General features: G+C 42.3%; 5 protein-coding genes across 27 annotated transcripts in view; all 5 read left to right on the top strand.

Moving 5' to 3' along the window:
- The window catches only part of LOC109648067 (protocadherin gamma-A11-like), a 225,240-nt gene that overhangs the window by 115,315 nt on the left and 96,131 nt on the right, over window positions 1–13,794 (top strand). The window lies entirely within an intron of this gene.
- LOC138411404 (protocadherin gamma-A1-like) lies at window positions 6–2,807 on the top strand. Its single transcript, XM_069531659.1, has one exon. It carries the CDS (start codon window positions 273–275, stop codon window positions 2,790–2,792), a length of 2,520 nt encoding a protein of 839 aa, XP_069387760.1. The 5' UTR covers window positions 6–272; the 3' UTR covers window positions 2,793–2,807.
- LOC138411510 (protocadherin gamma-A2-like) lies at window positions 3,075–6,484 on the top strand. Its single transcript, XM_069532065.1, has one exon. The coding sequence runs from the start codon at window positions 4,091–4,093 to the stop codon at window positions 6,482–6,484; it is 2,394 nt and encodes a 797-aa protein (XP_069388166.1). The 5' UTR covers window positions 3,075–4,090.
- Window positions 6,881–9,743, top strand: LOC138411416 (protocadherin gamma-A5-like). Its single transcript, XM_069531677.1, has one exon. It carries the CDS (start codon window positions 7,335–7,337, stop codon window positions 9,726–9,728), a length of 2,394 nt encoding a protein of 797 aa, XP_069387778.1. The 5' UTR covers window positions 6,881–7,334; the 3' UTR covers window positions 9,729–9,743.
- Window positions 10,553–13,470, top strand: LOC138411412 (protocadherin gamma-A2-like). Its single transcript, XM_069531672.1, has one exon. It carries the CDS (start codon window positions 11,032–11,034, stop codon window positions 13,462–13,464), a length of 2,433 nt encoding a protein of 810 aa, XP_069387773.1. The 5' UTR covers window positions 10,553–11,031; the 3' UTR covers window positions 13,465–13,470.

Below are 13,794 nucleotides of genomic sequence, written 5' to 3'. Positions count from 1 at the left end.
TTTTCTGCCTGTGTTCGTGGCGTTCATACTTTGGACAGTAAGGGACGCTATTGGTCAGTGAAACAAGCATCCAGAGTTGATTCAGAGGAGACGGAACCTCCTTTTTCTGTTTAGACACGAGACAGATCAAACTGCACTTCAGGAAGACAACAGACAGAAATACATTCGGAGTGAGGACTTTAATATCGAAGGATTTCTTGATTCCACCGACTTTGTTTTTTCTGGATTTTATGTAGCAGGCTGTTGGTATCGTATCTTATCTTTTTTGTACAATGGCGTTTGGAAATTATCCTCCCTCCTGCGTAAAATGGCGTTTGAATTGTACGCCAGTAGTGCCGTTTCTGCTGTTCCTGTGGTGTTTCAGTCACATCGTATCCGGTCAAATAAGGTATACAATTCCAGAGGAGATGAAAAAGGGCTCAGTTATTGGAAACGTAGCTCAAGACCTTGGATTAGATGTGCAAAGGCTCCGTTCTGGCCGTGCCCGTATCGTGACCGGACAAAGCATCCAGTACACCGAGCTGAAAACAGACAAAGGCATCTTAGTCGTGAACGAGAGGATAGACCGAGAGCTGCTTTGTGGAGACGTGACACCGTGCAGCTTCAGCTTTGAGGTGATTTTAGAAAATCCAATGGAGTTGCACCGAATAACAGTGGAAATAACTGACATAAATGATAACTCTCCTACCTTTGAAAACGATGAAATTACATTTGAAATAAGTGAGTCAGCTGCACTGGGCTCGCGCTTTTTATTAGCCAGTGCGGAGGACACAGATGCGGGCAGTAACGGTCTGCAGAAATATATTCTATCTGCCAACGACATATTTAATTTAAAGCAACACTCAAGTCCAGATGGTCGAAAATATGCCGAGATGATCTTACAAAAACCATTAGACAGAGAAACCGAGCCAAAAATATCACTGAGGCTCATCGCTGTTGACGGTGGAACTCCGCATAGATCCGGTACAGTAAATATATATATTACAGTGCTCGATATTAATGATAATCCACCTGTATTTAACCAGTCTCTATACAGAGCTGCTGTTCATGAAAACGCTTTAAAAGGCACCTATATCGCGACAGTGAATGCAAGTGATGCAGACAGTGGATCAAACGGTCAGGTTACATATAGATTTTCAAATATGAAATCGCAGTTGGCTGACATATTTCATTTAGACAGCACAACAGGAACCATAACACTTTCAGGGCAAGTTGATTATGAAAAAGATAAGAAATATGAAATTATGATTGAGGCTATGGACCAAGGAGGTTTGACAGATTCAAGTAAGGTGCTAATCGAGATTTTAGACGTCAATGATAATGCACCTGTCATAAATGTGATGTCATTCTCGAGCCCGGTGCCGGAGGACTCTCCCTTGGGCACCACAGTTGCAATAATTAATGTGATTGACGCAGACTCAGAACTAAATGGTCAGATTATTTGTACAACAGACAGAAGCCTCCCTTTTAAAATAAAATCAACATTAACTAATTACTATGCGTTACTAACGGACTCACCCTTTGACAGAGAAGTTGTGCCAGAGTATAACATAACTGTTAGGGCTGCCGATTCAGGATCGCCATCTTTGTCAACTACAACAATATTACGTTTGAAAATCTCTGACGTGAATGACAACGCCCCGTCATTTGACCAAATTAACTACGTTGCTCACGTGGCAGAAAACAATTCCCCTGGAATGTCCATATTTTCTGTCAAAGCACGAGATATTGATTGGAATCAAAACGCCAGAATTTCGTATCTTCTAGAGGAAACACAGATCAGTGGTAATCCAACCTCGTCTTACGTCTCCATCAACAGTGAAACTGGAGTTATTCATGCAGTGCGTTCGTTTGATTATGAGCAAATTAAAGAACTTCCGTTAGTTGTCAAAGCTCAGGATGGAGGTTCTCCTCCACTGAGTAGTAACGTGACTGTGAAAATACTGATCCAGGACCAGAATGACAACCCCCCTCAGGTTCTGTACCCAGTCCAGACTGGTGGCTCTCTGGTGGCTGAGATGGTGCCTCGTTCAGCAGATGTGGGCTATCTGGTCACTAAAGTGGTGGCTGTGGATGTGGACTCTGGACAGAATGCCTGGCTCTCCTATAAACTGCAGAAAGCCACAGACAGGGCGCTGTTTGAAGTGGGCTCACAGAATGGAGAAATAAGAACTATCCGCCAAGTCACTGATAAAGACGCAGTGAAACAAAGACTGACTGTTATAGTGGAGGACAACGGGCAGCCCTCTCGTTCAGCTACAGTCGTTGTTAACGTGGCGGTGGCGGACAGCTTCCCTGAAGTGCTGTCGGAGTTCACTGACTTTACGCACGACAAGGAGTACAACGACAACCTGACTTTTTACTTAGTGTTGGCTCTGGCTGTAGTTTCCTTCCTCTTCATCACGTGTGTAGTGGTTATTATCTCAGTGAAAATCTACAGGTGGAGACAGTCTCGTGTCCTGTATCACTCCAATCTCCCTGTGATTCCATATTATCCACCACGTTACTCAGACACTTTGGGGACAGGGACTCTCCAACATGTGTACAACTACGAGGTGTGCAGGACGACTGACTCCAGAAAGAGTGACTGTAAGTTCGGCAGAGCTGGTAGTCAGAACGTGCTGATAATGGACCCCAGTTCTACAGGGACGATGCAGCGGATACAGAGTGAAAAGAGCATCCTGGATGAACCAGACTCTCCTCTAGAGGTGAGGCCTTTAACTTTTAGATTTGTGCCCCTAAATGATGTATGTGGTTTAGTAAACAGTCAGTGCCATTGTGTCCTTATATAGTAACTTGTGAGGCATTTTCAGAACCACAACTTGTGGAAAGCTCCACTGGACATCAACCCTCCTTTTATTCTGCTGTGGAGGAGGGGGTTTGCAGTGGTGGGTGCGTGAGTGAGTGTGTGAGTCCATATAAGTTGCAGAGTACATCTTAAGTGTTCACTTCCTATCACTGACAGATGTGATTTTTTGGTGATAAATGAAAAAGATCATGTTATTGTTTATCTTAAAAGACGATAATAGAACAGAAGAGCATCCTGGATGAACCAGACTCTCCTCTAGAGGTTAGTTATAGACTCTTCCATTTGTTTTTGGGCCATTCCTTGAGAATCAGACCATTTTTTAGTGTTTCAGTTTCATATCTACTCTTTTAGCTCAGCATGCTGACTGGTTTTTAGTCCTTTCGATTCAGAACCATGGACAGCGCACACAACAGCCATGCTACTTTTCTATCAATCTCTCTATCTCTCTATGTCCCAATCTATGTCTCTGTGTTCCTTTTATGTTTTTTCTGTATGTGGTATGTTTTTAATCAACAAAACTACATGGACAAATATAAATCTATTTAGTTATTGTGATGTTAACATTTTCTTTCTGAATGCTGATAGGCTCAATTGAAATTGGAATTGTATTTGTACAGTATATTTTGTATTCAGACCCAAGAACAGTGCAAATTATATATTTCTTTATACAATAGACATGATGCACTGAGGAATTCTTTACATTTAACTTTTTTTTTAATATATGACTTTTGGTTTATATAGCTGCCTGGGTGTTCATACTTTTTGTTTGATTCTATTATTGTTTTATATTCTGTTTTTTATAATTAGCTCTTCTCTTCACTAATTTGTATTCCATAGGTTATATAGACAGACATGAATTCGAGTATTTGAATGAGATTCAAATCATTAAAATCGTTTGTCAGCAAACATTTTACATACATATGTCTGTATATAGTTTGTATTTCTTTATTCTGATTGCATAAGACACCGTGTAGTTAAGTTCAGTGGACAGAGAGGGACGCTGTTGGCCATCGATTTGCTGATGAAGCTTTTGTTCCAGCACCTCCCCTATAACTCTCGCTCCGTATCTCATCGTGTGTTTTGAAATAGAACGAGCCAGTTAACATTCGGGATTGACATGAGCAACATACACGTGGACGGCACAGTGGGATTCTTTTGTTCATCAATTTAGGATAATTGCCATCTCCAGGACCAAACACGTGAATAATCAGGTCAAAATCAGATCCTGCAGTGAAGAAACAGGATATTTTTATTTCCTTCCTCGACGAGTCGACCGGAACGATGGGATGGCAAGTGCTGTTGTTTATCTCGGTGCTCTCTCTCAGTGCAGTGTGCGGGCAGGTCAGCTACTCTATTCCTGAGGAAATGTTGAAAGGGGCTCTCGTAGGAAATATAGCCCAGGATTTAGGTTTGGGTGTGGAGAGATTGAAGTCTGGTAAAGCTCGTATTTATACTGGCAGCAGTGAAGAATATATTGAACTGAAGAGAGAGAGAGGAGCGCTCCTTATTAGAGAGAAAATAGACAGAGAGTCGCTCTGCGGGCAAACAATGCCCTGTGCGCTCCATTTTCAAATGATCCTCGAAAACCCAATGGAGTTTTACACGGTGACCGTCGAAATTACCGATATAAACGACAACCCTCCTACATTTGAGAGAGGAGAAATGAAATATGAAATCAGCGAATCAGCTCTTACAGGGGCACGATTTGTTTTAGAGAAAGCCATAGATGAAGATGTTGGTGTTAACGGGTTGAGCAGCTACGCCCTTAAACCCAGCGATAATTTCGCTCTGAAAACCATCATCCGCGTAGATGGGACTAAACACGTCGAGATGGTTTTGCAGAAACCTTTAGACAGAGAAAAACATGAGCATATATCATTAATTCTGACCGCCGTTGATGGCGGTGAACCACAGCTCTCGGGGACAATGCAGATTCTCATAACAGTGTTAGACGCGAATGATAATCCTCCCGTTTGTTCAAAATCGGAATACAAAGTGAGTGTGACAGAGAACGCTCCTATCGGCACTGCAATAACTACAGTAATGGCTACTGATGTAGATAAAGGCAATAACGGGAAAGTAACATACACAATTTCAAAATCTGGAGCAGCGAGTCTCTTTAAAATCGATGCAGATAGTGGAGTATTGACCTTAGATGGAAATGTAGATTATGAAAAAAGGAGACGTTACGAGCTTGATGTTCAGGTGTCAGATCAGGGAGGATTATCCGATGCATGTAAAGTGATTGTGGACGTGACAGATACAAATGATAACCCTCCATCCATTAACATCATGTCGAAGTCAAACACAGTATCTGAGAACATGAAACCAGGGACGGTCGTGACGATGCTTAACATACAAGATCCAGACGCAAATGAAAACGGCAAGGTCATGTGTGTTTTAAACGAAAATATTCCCTTTGCCATTAAATCAACAACAAATAATTTCTTTACCGTCGTCACTGACAGTGAATTAGACCGAGAGACAGCATCAGAGTATAACATCACAGTGACCTGCTCTGATGAGGGAGTGCCCTCCCTCTCCAGCAGCGTCACTCTCACCTTACAGATCTCTGACGTGAATGACAACGCGCCTGTCTTTGAGAGGAGCTCATATGAGGCCTACATTGTAGAGAACAACACACCAGGTCTCTCTATATTCACAGTGAAAGCCAGAGACGCTGACTGGAACCAGAATGCCCGTGTTTCTTACATACTGGAGGACTCCTCTGTTAACGGAGTGCCAGTCTCCTCATATGTGTCCGTTAGTGCTGATAGTGGAGTCATCCATGCAGTGCGCTCTTTTGACTACGAGCAGATCAAAGACTTTCACTTCCGAGTCAAAGCTCAGGATGGAGGCTCTCCTCCACTCAGTAGTAACGTGACTGTGAAAATACTGATCCAGGACCAGAACGACAACCCCCCTCAGGTTCTGTACCCAGTCCAGACTGGTGGCTCTCTGGTGGCTGAGATGGTGCCTCGTTCAGCAGATGTGGGCTATCTGGTCACTAAAGTGGTGGCTGTGGATGTGGACTCTGGACAGAATGCCTGGCTCTCCTATAAACTGCAGAAAGCCACAGACAGGGCGCTGTTTGAAGTGGGCTCACAGAATGGAGAAATAAGAACTATCCGCCAAGTCACTGATAAAGACGCAGTGAAACAAAGACTGACTGTTATAGTGGAGGACAACGGGCAGCCCTCTCGTTCAGCTACAGTCGTTGTTAACGTGGCGGTGGCGGACAGCTTCCCTGAAGTGCTGTCGGAGTTCACTGACTTTACGCACGACAAGGAGTACAACGACAACCTGACTTTTTACTTAGTGTTGGCTCTGGCTGTAGTTTCCTTCCTCTTCATCACGTGTGTAGTTGTTATTATCTCAGTGAAAATCTACAGGTGGAGACAGTCTCGCGTCCTGTATCACTCCAATCTCCCTGTGATTCCATATTATCCACCACGTTACTCAGACACTTTGGGGACAGGGACTCTCCAACACGTGTACAATTACGAGGTGTGCAGGACGACAGACTCCAGAAAGAGTGACTGTAAGTTCGGCAGAGCTGGTAGTCAGAACGTGCTGATCATGGACCCCAGTTCTACAGGGACGATGCAGCGGATACAGAGTGAAAAGAGCATCCTGGATGAACCAGACTCTCCTATAGAGGTTAGAAAACTTTAATATTGATTCAATATCAAACACAACTTTTCTTATTTATATTGAAGCAACATATGACCACACCAAATCTTGTTTTTCATGGGAATGATTTTATATTTTAATATAATGGAATATACAGCACTCTGTGTATTGCTGCTTCATTGGTCCTATTCGCTTTACTCACTTCAGAACAGCGGGCAGTGGCATTGTGGGTAGTAATACCAACAGACATTTTATATATGTCCTCAGTTTGATTATCAGTATATTCATTTTTTCTTCTAATCATCTGTTCCAAATTGACATTACTTATGGAAAACTCTTTTCCTGAGCTCTTTCTTCCCTTCCAGTCCTTCAGGTACATTTTGCTGTGACGTCAGATAAACACATCATCTCTTACTTTGTTTCTATTATCTTAGATATATCGTTAAATGTAGTTATATTTTCCAATTGATACATGTCATGTCTGCGAGAAAACCTTTGGAAATTAAAATATAGTTGGTCTTTTGAAAATAAATGTACAGGGGGTTTATAGTTAGTGACCATAGACTTTAATCTCAGTTGATACAGTATTTTGCAGTGTTATAGTTTGAACTCTGAGGGCCGCTGTTGACCAGAGTGTTGATGACTGAGAGCAAGATTGTTGCAGAACCTCCCATGTAACCACGACATAACACAGAGAGAACGAGACGGACGACGAACGAACAATCAGGGCTGTGGATCATTTGAAAAAAATAGAGATTTGGACTTGCAAGAGAATCACTTCCAGTGACTTCAGCTTGTAATTAGGGATTTGAGAGTGGAATCTAAGATTTGTCTTTTTCGTGGGATGTAAGCAGTCTGTGGAGCGTCACAGGAAAAAAAGACGGCTTGAACAATGAATCGGCAAGTACTGTTCTTTATCTCTCTCCTTTTCCTCGACTCGGTGGTCGGGCAGGTCAGCTACTCTATTCCAGAGGAAATGGCGAAGGGATCTCTCGTCGGAAATATAGCTCAAGATTTAGGACTAGAAATAAAACGCTTGGTATCAGGTAAAGCCAAGATCTATACGAGAAACAGCGACGTGTACATCGAGCTGAACAGAGAAAGAGGAGTCCTCCTCGTCAAAGAGAGAATCGACAGAGAGGCGCTGTGCACAGAGACCGCGCTTTGTGCGTTACATTTTCAGATTATTTTAGAGAATCCGATGGAATTTTACAGTGTAACAGTCCAGGTCACAGATATCAATGATAATGCACCAACATTTGAAAAAAATGAAATGAGATTTAAAATAAGCGAGTCAGCGATCACGGGGGCAAAATTTGTACTCGAAAGGGCTGTGGATCTTGATGTAGGGATTAACGATCTCAAAAGGTACGATTTAAAACCAACAGATAATTTTGCTCTTAAAATTCATAGTCACGCTGATGGAAATAAAAATGTTGAGATGGTTCTACAGAAACCTTTAGACAGAGAGAAGCAGGAGCAGATATCTCTCGTGTTAACGGCTGTAGATGGAGGAGAGCCGCAGATGTCAGGGACAATGATGATCGTTATTACAGTTTTAGACGTCAATGATAACGCCCCTGTTTTTACACAGTCCACATACAAAGCTACAGTTACTGAGAATTCACCTAAAGGAACAGTTGTAGCCACTGTTACAGCTACAGATGCAGATCAAGGCTCTAATGCTAAAATAACATATTCAATCACAAATACATTAGACAATGTCAGGAAATTATTTGAGATTAATGAGGAAAACGGTGAAATTTCATCGATTGGCGATATTGACTTCGAAAAATCAAAACAATTTCAAATTAATTTACTCGCTAGTGACGAGGGAGGACTCACAGATTCGTGCAAATTAATCGTCGATATACAAGATGTAAATGACAACAAACCTGAAATTAACATAATGTCGAAATCAACTGTGATTTCAGAGGATGCAAAACCTAATACAGTCGTTATAATGATAAATACTGTGGATCTAGATTCAAGAGACAATGGACGTGTGCAATGTTTTATTGGCGAAAATGTACCGTTCATTTTACAAACGTCAACGAATAATTTCTATAGTTTAGTGACAGACAGTGATTTAGACCGAGAGACAGCATCAGAGTATAATATCACAGTGACCTGCTCTGATGAGGGAGTGCCCTCCCTCTCCAGCAGCGTCACTCTCACCTTACAGATCTCTGACGTGAATGACAACGCGCCTGTCTTTGAGAGGAGCTCATATGAGGCTTACATTGTAGAGAACAACACACCAGGTCTCTCTATATTCACAGTGAAAGCCAGAGACGCTGACTGGAACCAGAATGCCCGTGTTTCTTACATACTGGAGGACTCCTCTGTTAACGGAGTGCCAGTCTCCTCATATGTGTCCGTTAGTGCTGATAGTGGAGTCATCCATGCAGTGCGCTCTTTTGACTACGAGCAGATCAAAGATTTCCACTTCCGCGTCAAAGCTCAGGATGGAGGCTCTCCTCCACTCAGTAGTAACGTGACTGTGAAAATACTGATCCAGGACCAGAATGACAACCCCCCTCAGGTTCTGTACCCAGTCCAGACTGGTGGCTCTCTGGTGGCTGAGATGGTGCCTCGTTCAGCAGATGTGGGCTATCTGGTCACTAAAGTGGTGGCTGTGGATGTGGACTCTGGACAGAATGCCTGGCTCTCCTATAAACTGCAGAAAGCCACAGACAGGGCGCTGTTTGAAGTGGGCTCACAGAATGGAGAAATAAGAACTATCCGCCAAGTCACTGATAAAGACGCAGTGAAACAAAGACTGACTGTTATAGTGGAGGACAACGGGCAGCCCTCTCGTTCAGCTACAGTCGTTGTTAACGTGGCGGTGGCGGACAGCTTCCCTGAAGTGCTGTCGGAGTTCACTGACTTTACGCACGACAAGGAGTACAACGACAACCTGACTTTTTACTTAGTGTTGGCTCTGGCTGTAGTTTCCTTCCTCTTCATCACGTGTGTAGTGGTTATTATCTCAGTGAAAATCTACAGGTGGAGACAGTCTCGCGTCCTGTATCACTCCAATCTCCCTGTGATTCCATATTATCCACCACGTTACTCAGATACTTTGGGGACAGGGACTCTCCAACACGTGTACAACTACGAGGTGTGCAGGACGACTGACTCCAGAAAGAGTGACTGTAAGTTCGGCAGAGCTGGTAGTCAGAACGTGCTGATCATGGATCCCAGTTCTACAGGGACGATGCAGCGGATACAGAGTGAAAAGAGCATCCTGGATGAACCAGACTCTCCTCTAGAGGTTGGTTAATTGTTTTTTTCTTTTGCCTTTGTGCGTTAATATTTCTTCCATTCTTTAGTTGCATTCAGGGTAAACTGTTCCACGACAGTCCATCATTTTCAGAACCAAGGACAGCGTCCCATAAACAAAATATATATAAATTAACCTTTAAATATATAAAATACACATGCTGTTTGTCAAAGCATCCTGATACCTCATGCGGAGCTAACACAACATCAATATTATTCTCAGAATATTTTAATAGTATAAGTTTGTATATATTGCTGTGGCAAATACTTTGGTATACAAATTCAATATCTAAAATGATATCCATAGTTCTCACCAATTTTACTCATTTTGTTCTTCATGAAAATACTTTCTTTAATAGTTGTATCGATCCATTTTTTATGGGCAGAGAAAAAAAACCCTGTCTTTGACTTAGACTTGGTGTAGTTTCTCAACCTCTGTTTTGGTTTTATACTATATTTATAATATTTTCCTCTATCTTGGCTGTGAACTCTAGAGATTTGTTTAAAACTCAGTTTTATAAACAATACTATATTTTCAAAGATATTTGTGACGGTTTACATTTTTTTTTCTTCATATAAGTAGGCAATTTCTTTCACTATATCTACTTCTTATGACAGTTGTTTTAGTAAGCAGGTTTTTTTTATCATTTCAGCACCTCGGAGAGTGACATGTTTATTCTGCTTTTTTCCTCCCTATGTCCATGTTTCTCTTTATCTAAAACTTTAATTTCATAGTTTATGTTTTCGTATTCTTCTTCCTCTTTGTTGGTTTATTGGGGGAACATATCTTAAACATTCCCTCTTTGATCCTTTCAGTCATGGTTCGTGTAGTTATTGACACATGATAATCACTGAAGATTCAAACACAATGTGTGATCATTTATTACGGTTTTGAGTTAGTGTCTGGCCGTTTGCAAAGATGATGTTTCCTACGTGGCTCTTGTTGCCTTGTTTTAGTTAGTATTTTCTTCAGTATCAGTCTTGTGGGGAGAATAAATCCTGCTGGGTTTCTGCAGTTTTGCAGTGTGAACTCTTAGGGCCGCTGTTGACCAGAGTGTTGATAAATCAGAGTAGGTTTATAGCAGCACCTCCCCTGTATCCTCGACATTATTCAGAGAGGACACGACGGAAAAGAACAGACACTCGAGATCTGTAAATATCAGAGAGGTCGACAATCGAGCCTATTTTTCCTGTATTTGGATTTTACAATTTCAAGATTCATGCTTGACCCTGGATTGTATTCAAGTTACTGGGATATATAACCGGACTGTGGAGCCTCGGTGAGAAAATAATCGGATAGAACAATGAACGGACCAGCGCTGTTGTTTATCTCTCTTTCCTTCGGCTGCGTAACTGGGCAGGTCAGTTACACAATACCGGAGGAAATGGCCAAAGGATCTTTAGTGGGTAATATAGCGCATGATTTAGGTTTACAAACCAAACGTCTGACATCTGGTAAAGCTCGAATTTATACCCGAGGCAGCGACGAGTACATCGAGCTGAACAGAGAAAGAGGAGTCCTCCTCGTCAAAGAGAAAATCGACAGAGAGGCGCTCTGCAGACAGACGACGCCGTGCGCTTTACATTTCCAGATTATTTTAGAGAATCCTATGGAATTTTACACTGTCACAATCCAAATTGCTGACGTAAATGATAATGCTCCGACCTTTGAGGAAAGTCAAATCGAATTTAAAATAAGCGAGTCAGCGATCAAGGGGGCAAAATTTGTCTTGGAAAGGGCTGTGGACCTTGATGTTGGAATAAACGATCTTAAAAGCTACGATTTAAAACCAACAGATAATTTTGCTCTTAAAATTCACAGTAACGCTGATGGAAATAAAAACATCGAGATGGTTCTACAGAAACCTTTAGACAGAGAGAAGCAGGAGCAGATATCTCTCGTGTTAACAGCTGTAGATGGAGGAGAGCCGCGGATGTCAGGAACAATGATGATCGTTATTACAGTTTTAGACGCAAATGATAACGCCCCTGTTTTTACACAGTCCACATACAAAGCTACAGTTACTGAGAATTCACCTAAAGGAACAGTTGTAGCCACTGTTACAGCTACAGATGCAGATCAAGGCTCTAATGCTAAAATAACATATTCAATCACAAATACATTAGATGATGTAAGAAAACTGTTTAAAATAGACAAGGAAAGTGGTGAAATTACTTTAACTGGAAACATTGACTTTGAAGAGTCTCGAACATTTCAAATAAATGTACGTGCTAGTGACGAGGGAGGACTCACGGACTCATGTAAGTTGATCGTCGACGTACAAGATGTAAATGACAACAAACCTGAAATCAATATAATGTCGAGGTCAACAGTGATTTCAGAGGATGCAAAACTTAATACAGTCGTTACAATGATAAACATCGAAGACAAAGACTCTGGAGAAAACGGAAACGTGAAATGTTTTATTGGAGAAAATGTACCATTCATTTTGAAAACATCAACAAATAATTTCTATAGTTTAGTGACAGACAGTGAATTAGACCGAGAGACAGCATCTGAGTATAACATCACAGTGACCTGCTCTGATGAGGGAGTGTCCTCCCTCTCCGGCAGCGTCACTCTCACCTTACAGATCTCTGACGTGAATGACAACGCGCCTGTCTTTGAGAGGAGCTCATATGAGGCTTACATTGTAGAGAACAACACACCAGGTCTCTCTATATTCACAGTGAAAGCCAGAGACGCTGACTGGAACCAGAATGCCCGTGTTTCTTACATACTGGAGGACTCCTCTGTTAACGGAGTGCCAGTCTCCTCATATGTGTCCGTTAGTGCTGATAGTGGAGTCATCCATGCAGTGCGCTCTTTTGACTACGAGCAGATCAAAGACTTTCACTTCCGAGTCAAAGCTCAGGATGGAGGCTCTCCTCCACTCAGTAGTAACGTGACTGTGAAAATACTGATCCAGGACCAGAACGACAACCCCCCTCAGGTTCTGTACCCAGTCCAGACTGGTGGCTCTCTGGTGGCTGAGATGGTGCCTCGTTCAGCAGATGTGGGCTATCTGGTCACTAAAGTGGTTGCTGTGGATGTGGACTCTGGACAGAATGCCTGGCTCTCCTACAAACTGCAGAAAGCCACAGACAGGGCGCTGTTTGAAGTGGGCTCACAGAATGGAGAAATAAGAACTATCCGCCAAGTCACTGATAAAGACGCAGTGAAACAAAGACTGACTGTTATAGTGGAGGACAACGGGCAGCCCTCTCGTTCAGCTACAGTCGTTGTTAACGTGGCGGTGGCGGACAGCTTCCCTGAAGTGCTGTCGGAGTTCACTGACTTTACGCACGACAAGGAGTACAACGACAACCTGACTTTTTACTTAGTGTTGGCTCTGGCTGTAGTTTCCTTCCTCTTCATCACGTGTGTAGTGGTTATTATCTCAGTGAAAATCTACAGGTGGAGACAGTCTCGCGTCCTGTATCACTCCAATCTCCCTGTGATTCCATATTATCCACCACGTTACTCAGACACTTTGGGGACAGGGACTCTTCAACACGTGTACAACTACGAGGTGTGCAGGACGACTGACTCCAGAAAGAGTGACTGTAAGTTCGGCAGAGCTGGTAGTCAGAACGTGCTGATCATGGACCCCAGTTCTACAGGGACGATGCAGCGGATACAGAGTGAAAAGAGCATCCTGGATGAACCAGACTCTCCTCTAGAGGTTAGTTACATAGTTTTTCGTATGTGTGGTTTAATTTCTCTTTCACAGTAGAGGATCCTTGATAGTTAACTTTTGCTTGGTATTCCAATATTTTCAGAACCATGGATAGCGTCTGAATCCTCACTAAATATTACATTTCTAAACTTGCCTTTTTTAATGCACCTTTAGTCGGTGGAAGAATTGTGATCACTCCTTTTCGCGTAAACCAATGTAAACAGGGATCTCATAACATTTTAACAGTATAACTTGTAGAAGTGGCAAATGGTTTGGTACATGAGACAATATGCAAATAATACATTCCAAAGTTATTGGGACTTAAAAACCCAGTCAATTGTAGCTTTGAGTTTTATCTGCAGAGGTGTGGGAATGTTCTTTTTAATC

The sequence above is a fragment of the Paralichthys olivaceus genome, chromosome 9 (assembly GCF_024713975.1).
Source record: "Paralichthys olivaceus isolate ysfri-2021 chromosome 9, ASM2471397v2, whole genome shotgun sequence".
In the NCBI taxonomy this organism is placed as follows: domain Eukaryota; kingdom Metazoa; phylum Chordata; class Actinopteri; order Pleuronectiformes; family Paralichthyidae; genus Paralichthys; species Paralichthys olivaceus.
This window is presented reverse-complemented; position numbering and strand designations above follow the sequence as displayed.